General features: G+C 43.2%; 1 protein-coding gene across 3 annotated transcripts in view; it reads right to left on the reverse strand.

Moving 5' to 3' along the window:
• Sec23ip (SEC23 interacting protein) overlaps window positions 1–17,584 on the reverse strand; it is a 42,967-nt gene that overhangs the window by 12,439 nt on the left and 12,944 nt on the right. For all 3 annotated transcript variants that reach the window (XM_059265914.1, XM_059265905.1, XM_059265922.1), the window contains exons 5-12: window positions 15,966–16,055; window positions 13,102–13,222; window positions 11,173–11,262; window positions 10,278–10,419; window positions 9,077–9,285; window positions 7,459–7,577; window positions 6,638–6,790; window positions 4,321–4,416 (exon numbers count right to left, since the gene is read on the reverse strand). In XM_059265914.1, coding sequence (XP_059121897.1) covers window positions 4,321–4,416; window positions 6,638–6,790; window positions 7,459–7,577; window positions 9,077–9,285; window positions 10,278–10,419; window positions 11,173–11,262; window positions 13,102–13,222; window positions 15,966–16,055 — 1,020 coding nt within the window. The remainder of the gene's footprint in view (window positions 1–4,320; window positions 4,417–6,637; window positions 6,791–7,458; window positions 7,578–9,076; window positions 9,286–10,277; window positions 10,420–11,172; window positions 11,263–13,101; window positions 13,223–15,965; window positions 16,056–17,584) is intronic.

Raw genomic sequence — 17,584 nt, forward strand, 5'->3', positions numbered from 1 at the left:
GATATAGGAACAACATTGGGGTTATTGGGAAAAGTTACTCTTTAAAAACATTTATTTTTTGAGCTGAGCATAGTGGCGCACACCTTTAATCCTAGCACTAGGGAGACAGAGGCAGGCGGATCTCTTAATTTGAGCCAGCCTGGACTACAGAGTGAGTTCCAGGACAACCAGAGATACACTGACACTGAAAAACCCTGTATAAAAAGAAAAAAAACTATTTTTATTCGCTCTGACGTGTGCGTGTGTGTATGTTCTGCTGTGTGAGTGAAGGGCACACGTGTGCTGATTCCCATGGAAGCCTGAGAAGGGCACTGCATCCCTTGGAGCTGAAGTGACAGAAGCTGCAGCCACCGTGCGCATGCTGGGAACCCGACCTGGTTCTTCCACACGAGCAGCCAAGCTCTCTCCGCTGCTGAGCAATCTCTCCAGCCTCCCAGGAAAATACACTTTCCACACACACACTATCATCAGGAAAGACATTCCATGACAGCTATAATAAACTGTATTAATTCTTAGAAAAATAAAAATTACAAAAGGCAAAATACAGTAAAATAGCTAAAATTCAATCTACTAGTGGCTATCTCACATGAATCTCAGAATTATTAAGTACAGGAGGGCAGGTACAAAACAGCACACTCTACTACTCTACTCAGGACTGTCAGGCAGAAAACTGACTGTCTGTCCCGAAAGCAAGCACGTGGTGACGGCTGAGAGGGGGGAGTTGGGAAGAGGCACAGTGGCCCTGAGACAGGCACATTCCACTTGTAGGTTCTGACTGTAGGTGCTTAGTTGTCAAATTCACTGCCCAGAACACTCGAGAGCTATGCATTTCTACAAGCAAACAACAAAAGCAACGGGCAAATATATAACGATGCGACTGCTAATGGGGTGAAGTCCATGTCCGATGGCTGGTAGTACACCCTGACTGCACACCACGTCAAGAGAAGGCACACACGTGCCAAGGTGGACCTCTTTATCCACAGGGTCAGAGCCCCTTGCTCCCTGGGCTGGGGAGGATTATGTTAGTCTCTGTTTCACAGCAGCTAAACAAAACACTTGATCAAGCTGTTCTTTTCTATTGATTAATTCCAAAATACTATGAACACAGGAAAGCAGTCCAACTGGTTATTATAAAGGACAGTAAAAATCAAAGAAAACTCAGTTGGCCAGCTTGGGTAACTGATTCCACCACTGGTATTTTGAACAACTTGATTCTCACTCCTTGTCTATCTATACGAGGTGGCACAACCTGAAACCTAAAATCTCAGATCTTCACGGTTCTTCCAGCTACAATTTGCTTTCTTGTTCAGCAATACCTTTCACTATACTCATAGAACTTAGGATTCTAGATGCTAAGAGAGCTGCTAAAGAAATCCTGCACTGACTTACTGCCAAGAGCTATTTTGTCCCCCCTAGAGTCACTGGCAGCAGTCTAATGGACAATGAATCAACACACACAGAGGTAGCCAACAATATTCCCAGTAGTAAGAACTGCTCCTTTTCAAATGAAAATGACAAAGGAGACTACAGAGGGGAAGAATGCAGACCATGCATATCTGATATCCTTGCTAAAAAACAATTGGCTAATTTTAGTCCCATTATTTCAGGGACAGTAAATCACTAAGACACAGTACGTATTATTTTCATCTGTCAACAATTTACCTGTGAACAATACAGAGCAATCAATGCAAAGAGGCTGGCAAAGTTTCATGGTTCATCTGAAAGCAATTATATTTTAATTGAAAAAGTGAGATTATACTATAGATCTTTATCCATTTCCAAGCATGCTTAAAATGCCATAGCTTATATATCTAAGCCAGTGCAATCTATAAACAGAACCCTTCTAGGAGTTTACCAAAGAACTTCTCTACTTTTTAATCTTTTATTGCAGAAAGAAACTAAGGACATGAAGCAGACAGCCGGAAGATGTCACTCCTTGATCCTTGTCTGTTGCCCATGGGCCTGGCCTCACTGCTGTGTGCAGAGAGCCAACTGTGCCTATGTACAGGAGCACCCCAGCACACTCCTGAAACAATGTGGACTGGACCACCTGCTCATCTTTTGGATAAGATCATGCGTGGAGATGAACTTCTGGGGCTCTGCCCACAGATTGCTGAGAGACTCAGAGGAGATGAAGAGAACGACTTATTTAACATGCAGGGAAAGGGACACCTCAGAATCTCACGGCTTTTCTCAACACTTAATCAAATAGTTGGCTTTATCTAAAGCCTTGTGAGTTGTCTCGTTCCATCCCAAATTCATACCACTAACATCTCGCACAGCAACTGAGAAATTGCAATTACTGCTTTTACAGTTCTTGCACAGCCTCTAGCTCTGCCTTTCTCTGCTCTGTGTACTACACCCAGCTGCACTCTGGGGTTACTCCCTGGCCTGGGCAGGTTCTCCAGCCATGTCCTTAGACACCAAACCGTGGGATTTACTGCTATTGTGGTAAAAGTGTGATTCAATGTACAGGGGTAAACAAGACAGTGGCTAATGGATTTGTCTCAACTTAGGGTTTGTAAGGCCGTTCTTGTTTGTTTTGTCTTTAGTACGTCTTATCACCAGTTAGGGTCTATCCACCAGTGAAAAACAAAAATAATCAAGGAAGAGTCAACATATTTAACAGTTCATTCATTATAGAAAATACAAGTTCATGAAAGTTTAAATGTGACTTATGAAATATGTTTTAAAGTTTTTAGTTTTCTAAACAAGTTAAAACTATGGGGATGTATGTAGCTCAATTGGTAGAATGTCGACCAGCATGTCTGGCATGCACAAAGCCCTGGGTGTGCAGCCCCAGCACCATAGAAACCAGGCATGGTTGTATATGACTGTCATCCCAGCACTGGCAGGGGACTGCAGGAGAATTAGAAGCTAAGGTCATCCTCGGCTACATAGTGAGTCTGAGGCCAGCCTGGGCTACATGACACCCTGTATCAATAATACTATAAAATTTAGACTAAAGAGAAGAATATGTGCTAAACTATAACATGGAAGATTAATAAACAAGTCATATACACTATTTCATGCTCATTCTAACCTATGAGTGAAGAAATTAGTTCCCATTTTAATCATTTTTATTTCAACTTCTCTCTCTCTCTCTCTCTCTCTCTCTCTCTCTCTCTCTCTCTCTCTCTCTCTCTCTGTGTGTGTGTGTGTGTGTCTGTGTCTGTGTCTGTGTCTGTGTCTGTGTGTCTGTGTGTGAAAGAGAAACGGATATGCACATGCCAAAGCATGCATATGGAGGTCAGAAGATAACTTGTAAGATCAAACAAGATCAGGAAGTAAGGCTTGGGATTACTGAGCCATCCTGCCAGCACTTGGGTCCCACCTTAGCAATGAAAAAAAAAATCATGGATCAGAGAAATTAAGTCAATGCTCATGAATGTGCTGTTAGTAAGTGGTTTCCCTGGGAATTAGGCCCTCTCATTCATACATCTGTCCAGAACTTGACAAGTTTTTGCACCTGAAAATCCTCAAATACCAGTTTTTAAAATGAAAGCTGGGGCTGGAGAGATGGCTTAGCAGTTAAGAAGAGCACTTGTTGCTCTTGCAGAGGATTCTGGTTCAATTCCCAGGACCCATATGGTGGTTCATAGTCATCTGTAACTCCAGTTCCAAGGGATCCAACACCTTCTTCTGACTTCTGTGAGTACCAGACATGCACAGAGTGCTCATACATACATGCAGATAAAACATGGATACACATAAAGTAAGTCTTTTAAAGAATTTTTAAATAAACTAGTAAAAATGAAAAGCCCCTTTTGCTGAGAATTCTCTGTCCCAGGAACACCAAGTTGTCCAGTTAATACAAATGTGGATATAAACCCAGCCCCAACTGACTCTGGAGCCTGGGCTTCTATTTTTGTGCTCCAGGTGGAAGTAAACTAGTTTTGTCCAAGCAAAGGGGTATTGCAAGCTTCTAAAACAAAATGAGACCCAGGCATAGTGGCTCACACCTATAATCCCAGTGCTCAGACTGAAGCAAAATAACACTACAGATAAGTTGTAAGCTAAGCCTGGACTATAGTGCGAGACCAGGCCTTAAAAAATGAAAACAGGGGGCTGGAGAGATGGCTCCGAGGTTAAGAGCACTGGCAGCTCTTCCAGAGGTCCTGAGTTCAATTCCCAGCAACCACATGGCAGCTCACAACTATCTGAAATGAGATCTGGTGTCCTCTTCTGGCGTGCAGTCATACATGCAGGCAGAACACTGTATACATAATAAATAAATTTCTAAAAAAATGAAAACAAACAAATAAAAAGGGGAGGTTGCCAAATGTGTTAATTTTTCTGGAGGGCAGAGATGAACCTTACCAGTTTGGCTGCTTTGAGTTTTACGAAATTGGCTATCTTCTTCCTGGGCCCAAGGGGTATCCCCATCTCCTTCAGGTCATCAACTGTACACATAAGCTTTAAAGGGAAGCAAAAGCACATCAATCAACCAATCTAGAGACAGATGAGCTAAAAGTGGGTTACAAAGAATGCTAAAGCATCAACTAGCCAGGCGGTGGTGGCGCACACCTTTAGTCCCAATAATCAGGAGGCAGAGGCAGGGGATCTCTGTGAGTTCAAGGCCAGCCTGGTCTACAGAGTGAGTTCCAAGTCAGGCTCCAAAGTTACAGAGAAACCCTGTCTCGAAAAACCAAAAAAAAAGAATCAACTAAACCAACCAAAAAGCCAGCCAACTTTCAAAACAGCTAGGGCTTTTTGCTTTAAATAATAGATTATCTTAAACACTAAAATGGTTAGTCTCAGTTTACTTACTGGTACAGCACTTGCCTAGCACATGTGAGGCCCTGACTTCAGTACCTAGCACTATAAAAATATTTTTTTTGATTAGCCTTTCCATCAAAAATTCTATTATTTTGGGGGCTGGACATATTACTCAGTGGTTAAGAGCACTGACTGCTCTTCCAGAGGTCCTGAGTTCAATTCCCAGCAACCACATGGTGGCACACAACCATCTGTAGTGGGATCAGATTCCTTCCTCTGGTGTATACATAAAATACATGAATAAGTAAATCTTTAAAAAAAAATTCTATTTTTTAATAGAAAATATATTACGTCATGCAAAATTCTGCAGCTATACTGTTAAACATACAATGAATCTCTCCCTTCAGACCTTTCCTGTCCACTCTGGCCCCAACCATCCAGTTCTCTCGGTGATAACTGTCGCAATCTGCCCTCTCTTTAGGAATCCCTCATGTGCACACAACCCAACACGCTCTTCAGTGTGTGAGCCAGCCTCAGCTTCTCTCTCTTCACCCGAGTGCCTACCAGGTCAACACGATGACAAGGTCTGTCATCAAGTGCTGCCGAGTCCTGCTGCAGGGCTGCACAAACGACTCCGCCAACACCCTGTCGGTGCGCACTGTGGGTGCTAAGGCCCCACACTACTGGAAACGGTGTTCAGTGAGCGTCCTGCAGGTATCCCCAGGGCCTTCTTTACAGAAAACATTCCCAGCAGTGAAACCGGCAGGGCAAAGGGCACCCAATCTGCAGACTGTGCCCATTCACACTCTCAGCAACCAGAGACAACAGTGCCAACTCCTCCTCATCCTAGCCACACAGGACCACTGTTAACACTGATGGGCTAAAACCATTCTCATGTTACTCTTGGTTGGCATTCTGTACTTGTTCTCTCAAGGCACGAGGTCACCTGTTCCTTCTTTCTGATAAATCATGCTCTTGTTTTTGATGCCTGTTTCCTGCTACTTCCTTATCATTAGTTCTGTATCAGCTCTGGCCATAAAAGTTCCTCTGTCTGTGTCCAGGTGTTTTTCCTAATCTATCTCTGGCCATTAGGTACTGTCATACTGTTTACTACTTTGAAATTCTTGTCTATGTACGGCTTCTGGGTTTTGTCTCATGCTTTAAAAAAGGTTCACACTGTTAATTATTTTTTTTCTCAAATTTTAAAAAAGCTGTATTTAGGGCTGGATGGTGGTGGTGGCACATACCTCTGATTCCAGGACTCAGGAAGCAGAGGCAGGTATATCCCTGTGGGTTCAAGGTCAGCCTGGTCTACAGAATGATTTCCAGGACAGCCAGAGCTACACAGAGAAACCTGACTTGAAAAACCAGGAAAAAATGTATTTTATATGTATGTGTTCCTTGGGTGTATATATGTGCACTATGTGTGTGCTGGTGCCCACAGCAGCCAGAAGAGGGCACTGGATCCTGGAATGGAGTTACAGACAGTTGTGAGCCACAAGGTGGGTGCTGGAAACCAAACCTCAGTCCTTGGCAAGAGCAGCAAGTGTTCTTGACCACTGAGACAACTCTCTCCTTAGCCCCTTTTCTCTATTTTTTTTTTTTTTAAAGATTTATTTATTATGTCTACAGTGTTCTGTCTGCACATATCCCTGCAGGCCAGAAGAGGGCACCAGATCTCATTACAGATGGTTGTGAGCCACCATGTGGTTGCTGGGAATTGAACTCAGGACCTTTGGAAGAGCAAGCAGTGCTCTTAACCTCTGAGCCATCTCTCCAGCCCCCTTTTCTCTATTTTTAAACATTTAAATTTTTGGCTTATTGTGGAATAAATTCTGATGTAAGAGAGCTTAAATCATTCTTCAATTTTCAAGCTTACACAAAGGAAGAATAATTTGAAACAGGTTATTATCAGTACCAGAGATTCCATATCAATCTTTTCCTTTTCAAAAGTGCTAATATAATCAAAGAGGCTGAGTGCTTCCAGGGTTCCATGCAAAGTTAGGGGTTCTTCATTTTCAACATCAAGGTCACATGATTCATCTGACAGCAGCTTTGACTCTTCGGGTATCTTAATAAAAAGGAGAAGAAAATATTACAAAGCTCAGAAAACTCCCATAAAATGTTTTCTGATCTACACAAAATCTAAATGACTTTGCTCTATAAATAAATGTAATGTTAGCACTCTCTCATCCTTCACCTGAATTTTAAGGCATATTCCTTTAGTAAACCACTCATGCTTCCATTTTCTATAATAATTCACTTTTAAAGCTGGGCAGTGGTAGTGCACACCTTTGATCCTAGCACTCGGGAGGCAGAGGCAGGCAGATCTCAGACCTGGTCTACAAAAGCGAGTTCCAGGACGGCTAGGGCTATTACACAGAGAATCCCTGACTGAAAAATAAAGAGATAAATAAATAATGATAACAATAGTTTACTTTTTAAAATCCTAAGCCTTCACATTTACTTTATAATCCATAAGGAAAAAGAATGAGAAACTCCTATTTTTAGAGAGGGCCTCTTACGGTGTTGCCCAGGCTGGCTTTGAATTCATCATCCTCCCATCTCAGCCTACAAAGCAGCCAGGACGACAGGTGTGCGGCCCAACTCTTTTACTGTACTTCTGAGCCTCAGTGTATTTTGACAACTAAAAACAGTTACAGGAAACAGTACAGGTTTTGGAGAACAGCTCAGGTCCAGCTCTAAATCTCAACATCAACAGGGTAACTACAGACTTACCTGCTTTTCCTGAAAATTTGGTTGTTTCATAACTCCATTAGAAACAGCCATAGACCCCGGAGACTTAGAGACACTCATATCTTTTTGATTAGACAAGATGTCAAACAGTATCAAAGAACCTAAGAAAAAGATATATTGTGCTTTATAACAAAGTTACCTGCCCCGGGTATTTTTCAACACTAAATAAATCCTCCTGCTTTTTTTTCAGTCTCTAGCAGAAGTCAGACAAAGATGAGCAGCTGATTAAAATCTGATAATCAGAACCAGCGAGACAGCTCAGCCAGTAAAGGTATTTGCCATGCAAGCTTAGCAACCTGACTTTGATCTTTAGAGCCCATTTGTGTTGGTTCTTAGATTTTTGTCAACTTGCCAGAAGCTAGAGTCATCAGAAAACAGGAAACCTCAACTGAGCAAACACCCCCATCAGACTAGCAATGATTCAAGCAGAAAGACCCATCCTGCTCTGGGTGGTGCCACCTCTGGGCAGGTGATCCTGGGGTGTACTGAGCAGGCCAGGGGGAGCAAGTCAGTAAGCAGCATTCCTCCATGGTCTCTGCTTCAGTTCCTGCTTCCAGGTTCTTGTGTACTCAGGAAATCCTGCCCCGACTTTCCTTCATGATGGACTACAACTGTAAGCTGAAATAAAATCTCCCCTCCCGGGCTGGAGAGATGGCTCAGAGGTTAAGAGCACTGACTGCTCTTCCAGAGGTCCTGAGTTCAATTCCCAGCAACCACATGGTAGCTCACAACCATCTGTAATGAGATCTGGTGCCCTCTTCTGACCTGCAGGCATACAGGCAGACAGAACACTGTATACATTAATAAATTAATTAATTAAAAAAATTTTAAAAAAATCTCCCCTCCCCAAATTGCTTTTAATCATGGTGTGTATCAAAGCAATAGAAAACAAAGTAAGGCACAATGTAAAGGCGAAAGAGAACTGACCCTACAGATACTATAGCACACATGTCCATGCGTGTACATGTGTGTGAGTCTTGTATATGCTCTAAGTTTTGCAGCCAGAAAAACACAAAGCAACTTCTGAACAAACCTAACAAGCAAATTTGAAATTACATGGGACAGCTTTACCTACATCTTTTAGATATAATAATATTCCTTTTTCATCTAATGACAAAATAACATATACAGGCTAACAGCTAGAGTAATGGCTCAGAGGTCGACTGCATCCTGTTCTTCCAGAGGATCTAAGCTTGGTTCCTAGCACCCATATCCAGCAGTTATACAAGCACCTCTAACTCCAGCTTCAGGGATGAGATACCCTCTCTGGCCTGCAAGGGCACCCACATACACACGGCATACATTCAACAGAAACTCTCTCTCTCTCTCTCTCTCTCTCTCTCTCTCTCTCTCTCTCTCTCTCTCTCTCTCACACACACACACACACACACACACACACACACTCTCACACACACACACACACAAATAAGATAAAGTCTTAAAACAACAATGAAAATGTACAGCCTTGCAAAGAAGTCTCAACACAAAACATCAGTCTTCTATTCACAAACCCAAGCTCTCAAAATTTTGCAGACAGACAAACACAAAGCAACATCAGGACAAACAAACAGGCACATCTGAAATTATGTGACAGCTTTACCTAAACTGTGACCAGCAACGGAGACCTTTCCTTTGAAGTTTGGGTTGCGACTCAAAAAGAGCGAGTGCAGCCGGTTTATCTCCACTCCCACCTTCTCCACGATTGACTGGCAGTAGGTAGGGCTGTTGTAAAACAGAACATCTAGCAGAGTCTCATTAGTAAAGTGCCGAAACCGACCAATACTTGGCAAAGTGATTTTCTTGATATTCCTGTTTTAAAAGGAAAAACAAAGTTACTGTCAGTATTTACCTTCAACCTCTGGATTTTTAACAGTTTAGATTTCTTTATTTCTGAAAAAAAAAAAACAGTACAAAGGTATAGATTATATATTAATTAGTACAATCAACTTGATTGTACAATCATTTTTTACATAGAAAAGCCTACGGTCCCATTTTCTTTTGACTAACTGAAAATCTGGATGCCTGACAAAAATTGTGGCTGGCAGAGACACAGTTAGAATATGGAAGGAGTTGCCTGAAACAAAAACTCTTAAGCATTCACAGAGGAAGCAAGCACCTCACAGCACAGTCCAATATGTGGCCGAACGCTGTCCATAGGGCTAGCTTTGTTAAAGCATGTGCCCCAACACATCACAGTAGTCACTAACTGGAAGCATGTTTTAACCATGTATGGCAGCATCAATATTACCTGGACCTGTGGTTCTGAAATGGGAGCATTCTGTCACAGTGCCTGGAGCGTGCTGCTAGCACTCAGCAGCTTGACACTCGGGTGTTCAATGGCCTACCATTAACAGCTTTCTGCATTCCCCACCAAGAAACTACAAATCTAAATCCCAAATCGGTCATTTTTTGCCCCATGGCGGACATTTGGCAAATTCTGGTCACATGTTTGGCTATCACGCGGTTGTTAACTAGACAAGGATGCCGCTGAGCATTCACAACAGGCCCCTTAACCACAGCAGATCAGGAGGGCGTTTTAAAGCCAGCTGCAGAGCCAGAGTGTGCTCGCCACACCTGGGAATCTGAGTTCAATTTCTAGCACCAAAAATAAGCTGTCTAAAATTTCCTAGATCCTCTTAACATATTTATAGTACAACTAGCATTTCATCACATCAGAGCAAGATAGCATTAACATAAAGAACTTTATCTGCTCAAGTTGGAATAAGCCAGTTTGCATTACAGTTTCAATTTGCCTCTAATTTTAACTACTCTGAAAAAACGCGCTATCAAAATCTACAAACCTGTCAACACCTGTGGCGTGCCCACCCAGGGCACTATGCCAGTGAACTGGAAGGAACTCCACTCTGCTCACTTTCCCATCGTCTACAGACTTCTTGAAGTGTGTCTGCAGCAACTTGAGAGAAACCACCCTAAAATCATCCACTAAAAAAAAAGAAAAATCAAGAGGTAAATTAGCTTGGTAGCTAATTAATTAACTGAAGTGTGCTGGCATTTGTATAAAGATACATAGATATACACTTTTTAAATGATGATGAGATAGTAAATGAGCAAACACTCAACTGTTAGGAAGTCCTTTAAATTTCATTATTTTTGAGGCCTAAAAAAATTAGTTTAACCACCTCTATAGCGTAAGGCCAGAAGACTGGAATCAAACTCCCTCCTCAGCATCAGGTTCCAGAACCAACTAATTGTGACAGTAGAGCACTTAACTCAGCTAGCACTGGACAGAACAGTGGCACAGCCACACCCAGAGGTATATTTGTGAGGGACACAACACATGCGATACCAAGCATCCGGTAAACGCAGACGAAAGTCTTTACATTCCCAGCCCAACTAAGAATGGTCAGTCGTTCACAGGTCCTTAAACAGCTTCTCAGAGGACTCCCCATGTGTCAGCTCAGTGCACAGGAGCTCCATGCTGCTGCAAGTGCTCAGGCAGGAAGGCTGTCTGCCAAAACGGTGAAATGATTCTCATAATACCTTCTAATTCCTCAGAATCCAGGATTTTATGCCATAAGAGCAGATCAAACACAAACTAATACTTCCTCCTGACCACAGAAATATCCTCTTATACCTCTCAGCCACAAGTACACAGCTAGGAACTATCATAAAAATGAATACTAAAGAGCCTCTATCAGTACTCAGATTCTTCTATGAAATGTGACTTGCACTTACCACACTCAATAATGCTTCTAAAGCGCAAGTCACACACCGGTCCAATGCCATGCACCATGAACACCAAGTGGTCAACTTGAGGCATTTCCCCTAGTAAAAATAAACAAATAGTTAAAATTATCATCATCATCATCATCATCTCTCTGTCTCTGTCTCTCTCACACACACACACAAAGCTGAGAATTTGGTATTGTTAATTAAATTGCTAAATTCTCAATACCCCTTTTATCATAAACTAGCAAAAGAATTTTGAGGCAGAGGCAGGTGAATCTCTGTGAGTTCAAGGCTAGCCTAGTCTACAGAGTGAGTTCTAGGACAGCCAGGCTGCACAAGAGAAAATCTGTCTCAAAAAACAAAACAAAACAAAACCTAGCCAAAGAAATCCATTATCCTTCCAAGCAAATATTCCTCGTTGCCCTGTATCAAATTAGAATAATTTGTCTATCTTACCAAATAACAGTAAACTAAATGGAAAGGTCAAGGAAACAGGATGTTCTTCACAAACCTATGGACCCACCATAATGTGTGATCTTTTCAGAATTCCACAGGAATGGGATGAAGATGTAGCTCAGTAGTATAGTGTGTGCATGAACATGGCCCTGAGCTCAGGCAAACAAAAACAAAAAACCTCCCTTGTCTGATGGCGCAAACCTTTAATCCTAGCACTCAGGAGACAGAGGCAGGTGGATCTCTGTGAGATTGAGGCCAGTCTGGTCTACAGAGTGAGTTCCAGGACAGCCAGGGCTACATGGAGAAACCTTGTCTCAAAGAATAAAACCCTCTCCAGAGCCCTAAGCCTGACATGGACAAGCAATCTGCCAATATGAAACCTTAAAATCTTTGTTCCCAAAGTCCTTCTCTTTAATTCAAAAATGTTCTAGGAGGGCCAGGCATGGTCCTGCATACCTTCAGTCCCATTACTCTGGAGGCAGGTAGATCTCTGAGTTGGAGGCTTGCCTGGTCTACATAGCAAGTTCAAAGCCAATCGGGGCTATACACTGTGACCCTGTCTCCAAACAAAATAAAACAAAAACCTCTGGGAGTATGATTTGAATGAGAATGGCCGCCATAGACTCATATATTTAAATGTTTAGTCACCAGGAGTGGAACTATTTAGGAAGGATTGATTGGGAGGTATGGCTTTGGCGGGGGTGAGGGGATGGAGGAGGTGGTGTCACTGAGAGTGGACTCAGAGGTTTCAAAAGCACACACCAAGCCCAGTCACTCTCTTGACCTCTGGATAGGATCTAAAGCTCTCAGCTACTTCTCCAGCCCCTCTCCCGCCTGCCCGCCTGCCCGCCTGCCCGCCTGCCCGCCTGCCCGCTGCCATGTTCCCCATCATGATGATAATGGACTAACCCTCTGAAACTGAAAGCAAGCCCCCATAAATAATTCAAAACCTTTTCATACAAAGATAAAGATGAGCCGAACATGGTGGTTCACACCTTTAATCCCAGCACTCAGGAGGCAGAGGCAGGTAGAGCTTTGAATTCCAGGACAGTCAGGACTACATAGTGAGACCTGTCTCAAAACAAAAAGGGAGAAATGTAAGGCTGATAGCTCAGTGGTTCAAAGTGCTTGTCATTCTGGAAGAGGACCCAGGTTCGGTTCCCAACACCACATGGCAGCTCACAACCAACCCTAACTCCCAGGGGATCTGACTTCTTCTTCTGACCTCTGTGGGCACCAGGCACACACATGGCATATGAACATATATGCAGGCTAAACACTCACACTTGTAAAGATAAATAAATCAATCTAAAATTAAAAATGGAACAATAATAAGAACAAAGATAGGAATGTGGCTAACATATTTGGCTGAATTCTGTGCACTCTGGCAGTAATTCTAGTAATTGCTTCTTCTCGTAGTGAACGACGACACTAACAGAGCAGCCCCGAAAGACCTTCTCCTAAGCAAACTAAACATACCATCAGGAATTTCATCGAGGCTGTCATCAATTCCACGCTTTACAACTCTAGGCCTTGTCTGTCCATCTTGTGTCGTCCCCCACTCATCTGGCACTGAAGAAGGCTGGAACTGGACAATAACCTTCAAGACACAAGACACAAGACAAGGCTCATTAACAAAATTATTTCCCACTGTATGCTAAGCAGTATTTGGGGGGTGGGGTCTCACTACACATCTCCTGACTGGCCTGGAACTTGTTATCTAGACAAAGTTAAACCAGAACCTGCAGCCATCCTCCTGCCTCTGCCTCCCATGTGCTGGGATTACAGGCATGTACTACTAAGCCTACTTCAAACTAATGTGTTTAATATGAACATTTCTGTGCTTCACAGTAGAAATGGTTAAATGAAGTAGAACTGTTCCCCAAGCAAATTCCGTAAAGGTCCTGCTACTATAAACTATCAAAACTAAACATATCATTACTTCCAATGCTTATGCTAGAAAATCATATGTGGAAATCAAAAGTAGTATACATTGATTTTTTTTTCCTGAGTTTGATTCTCAGCATCATGAGAATGGGAGGGAGTTATAAATGTGTGTGTGTGTGTGTGTGTGTGTGTGTGTGTGTGTGTGTATGCATGCATGCATGCACCTGTGTATAGATACAAGATTTAATATAATAGGGGTCTGGATGAGGGGGTGGGGATAGGAACAGGAGGGATCAGGTGGGGGAGAATGGAGGGATAGAGTCTGGGAGAGACAACTAGAATCAGAGGGCATCTCTGGGATAAGCTAGAAACCTAGTGCAATGGAAACTCCCAGCAATCTATGAGGATGATGACCCTAACTAAGACTCCTAGCAATGGGGGATACAGAACCTAAACAGGCCATCTCCTGTAACCAGGCAAGACTTCCAGGGGAGGAACTGGGATACCAGCCCAGCCATAAAACCTTCCATCTACAATTTGTCCTGCCTACCAGATGTGCTGGGGTTAAAGGTGGCATAGAAATTGTAAGAGTGGCCGGGCGGTAGTGGCGCACGCCTTTAATCCCAGCACTCGGGAGGCAGAGCCAGGCAGATCTCTGTGAGTTCGAGGCCAGCCTGGGCTACCAAGTGAGTTCCAGGAGAGGCACAAAGCTACACAGAGAAACCTTGTCTCGAAAAACCAAAAAAAAAAAAAAAAAAAAGAAATTGTAAGAGTGACCAACCAATGACTGGCCCAGCTTGCGACCCATGCCATGAGAGTGAGCTCACCCCTGAGGGCCGGGACCCAGAGGCGGGACAGTCCAGAAACCTAGGGTAGAACCAAACATGCCTGGCCAAAAAAAAAAAAAAGTCACTGAAATGATTACTAATGATATTCGGCTATACTCATAGACTGATGCCTGGCCCAACTGTTATCAGAGGAGCATTACCCAGCAACTGATAGAAACAGATACAGAGACCCATAGCCAAACATTAGGCACAGCTTGGGGAATCCTGCAGAAATGGGGGAGGAATGACTATAGGAGCCTGTTTGGTCAAGGACACCACAAGAAAATCCACAGCATCAACTTATCTGAGCTCATAGGAACTCATAGAGACTAAACCTACAACCAGGGGCCCTGCATGGGACTGACCTAGGCCCGCTGCATATATGTTACAATTGTGCAGCTTGACCTTCCTGTGGGACTCCTAACAGTAGTAGCAGGGGCTGTCTCTGACTCTGTTGCCTGCTTTTAAGACCCTTTCCTCCCACTGGATTACCTCATCCAGCCTTAATAGCAGAGGAGGTGCCTAGTCTTACTGTAACTTGATATACCATGACTGGCTGATAGCCATGAGAGGCCTTCCCTTTTCTGAAGAGTAACAGAGGAAGAGGAGTGGATGGGGGGGGGGGGTAGGGGGGCTGGAAGAAGAGGGAGGGGAAACTATGGTTAGGACACAAAAACAAAAATAAATAAAGAGGAAAAATATCCACATATAACTTTGACTCTCCAAAAACTTAACTACTTAAAAACAAAAACACAAACAAAAAACAAAAAGAAAAAAATTTTTTAATTGTGGTAATGTCATTGTGGTGGCACGTGTCTTTAATCCCAGCACTCCAGAGGCAGAGGCAGGTGGATCTCTGTGAGTTTGAGGCTAGCCTGATCTACAAAGAGAGTTCCAAGGCAGCTAGGACTGTTACACAGAGAAGCCCTAAGAAAAGATAAAAATTAAAATTAAAAAAAATAAGAATCCCAGCACTCAGGAAGGCAGAGGCAGGTCAATCTCTGAGTTCAAGCCCAGCCTGGTCTAGCCAGAGCTACACAGAGAAACTCTGTCTCAAAAACACAAAACAAAATAATAACAACAACAACAACATTTCTACACACCTATTGACTTACAAATTGCTTCCCCCAGCTGCTCTCACAACCAAGGGCAGAGCAACAGAGAGCAGACAGCATGCAAAGCCTTGACTATTTTCTCTGGCCCTGTGTACAGAGTCGGCTTCCTCAAACCAAGTGAAAAGACGCACTAAGCTTCTTCTAAGGTGATTCTCAGTGTCAGTAACATATCACCAAACACAAATTTCATGAGAAAAAGTTGAATTTTCACGACTCATAATTAAATCATTCCAAATACACTCGCCAGGCATGTTGGTTTGGGCCTTTAAGACAGCAAAGGCAGGTGGGTCTCTGTGAGTTTGAAACTAGCCTGCTCTGCAGAGTGAGTTCCAGGACAGCAGGGCTACATAGAGACCCCGTCTCAAAAAAATAAATAGATAAAAAATAAAATTAAAAGTAATACATTTCTTACAAAGAAATCCCTGCAAAATCACTAAAATGAAATGTTATCACACATACAGCAGCATACCCTTTCAGGGAAGCCTCCCACCATCTCAGACAGCGCCTCCCTCACCTTTGGGTTGTGCATGACGATGGTCTCTCCACTTGGAAACTCTAATCTGCGGTGCCACTGATTCGTGGTGACAGCTTTTTTATACTCGGCCTGCAGTGACAAAACAACACATAATCCAGTCAGTCAATCTCATCACATCAAGACACGTGTGAGGAGGAGGAGGGGAACTCTGCTGGCAAGGCAGCCGCAACAGGACGTCTGGCTTACTGGGTACCGTACTTTCTAGCCTCTGACATAAACTGCTCTTGTGTTTGCTCTCACACTCCTAAGTGACATCTCCACTCCATGGGGAAGATAAAGGAGGTGTAGACAGAGTATCTGTTTCCTAGGGCTGAACAAGCTGAGTGCCATAAAATGAACTTACTGTCTCATAGTTCTTGAGGCTACCACTCCAAAATCAAGGGACAGCAGGACACCAATCCCTATGAAACCTGCACTGGACGCCCTCCTAACTACCCGTGTTGCTACAATCAAGGGCACTCCTTGTCATAAGCCTAACTCCAAACTCTGCCTCTATCAAACCCCAGCAATCTATCTGAACTATCTGTCTTGTTTATTATACATGAAGACACTCACTATATGGGGTTAGGAGCCACCCAACTCAAGTAACTTCATCTTAACGGATTTCATCTGCAACAACCTAGTTCCTCACAAAGGTGCACTCATGGGTACTTGGGGTAGAGGGGAAGGGGACACAGTAAATCTCTCAAGGACTCTGAGAAGACAGCTCTGTCGCTGAGACTAGGAATGTACACACATGGCATTTAGCTCTACTCCTGAGGGCACTTTTGTTTTTAATGTGTGTGAGTGTTTTGCCTGTGTGTATGTATGTGTACTGTGTGCACACCTGATGTCCTCAGAAGTCAGGGTGTCAGAAGCCCTGGAACTGGAGTTACCAGTAGTTATTAGCTGCCATGTGAGTGCTGGAAACCGACCCTGAGTCCTCTAGCAGCCAGTGCTCTGAACCACTGAGCCACCTCTACAGCAATCTCCGCATCTTTTTTTTTTTTTTGGGGGGGGGCAGCGGGTCTCAAGCTTGCTATATAGACCAGGCTGGCCTCTCACTCAAGAGATCTACTTGCCTCTACCTCCCAGTTGATGGAATTAAAGGCACAGGCTACCATACCCAGTCAATTTTTAAGCTCTTTTTTATAACTTTCCTCCATGAAGGTCACTTGGGATGGGTGGGAAATAATCTTGCTATAACCTTCAATTCCTGGGCCTAGCAGCTCATATCACTGTGTCCAACTTATCTTTTCCCTCCTCAAAATACTGGAAATCAAATCCAGGGCCCTTGCATACTAGGCAGACATTCTACACTCAACTACAAGCCCTAGCCCTCAATGAATATCTTTTACTGGATTTTCTTCTACAAACTTTGTAGTTTTCTTGGCATTACAAAAAGTATCATCTATTACTGTTTCTAACTATTGCACAGTAATGCTACTAATTTACACTGGTTGATTTTACACAGTCACTCTCAATTTTTATATTGGGCTAATGGTATTTCTAAAGGTTCACCTGGTTTTCTTTTCTTTTTTGGGGGGTTCTGTCTTTTGGGGGGGTGGGTTTCGAGACAGGGTTTCTCTGTGTGGCTTTGGTGCTTTTCCTAGAACTTG

Source organism: Peromyscus eremicus, chromosome 1 (assembly GCF_949786415.1).
Source record: "Peromyscus eremicus chromosome 1, PerEre_H2_v1, whole genome shotgun sequence".
NCBI classification, from domain to species: Eukaryota; Metazoa; Chordata; class Mammalia; order Rodentia; family Cricetidae; genus Peromyscus; species Peromyscus eremicus.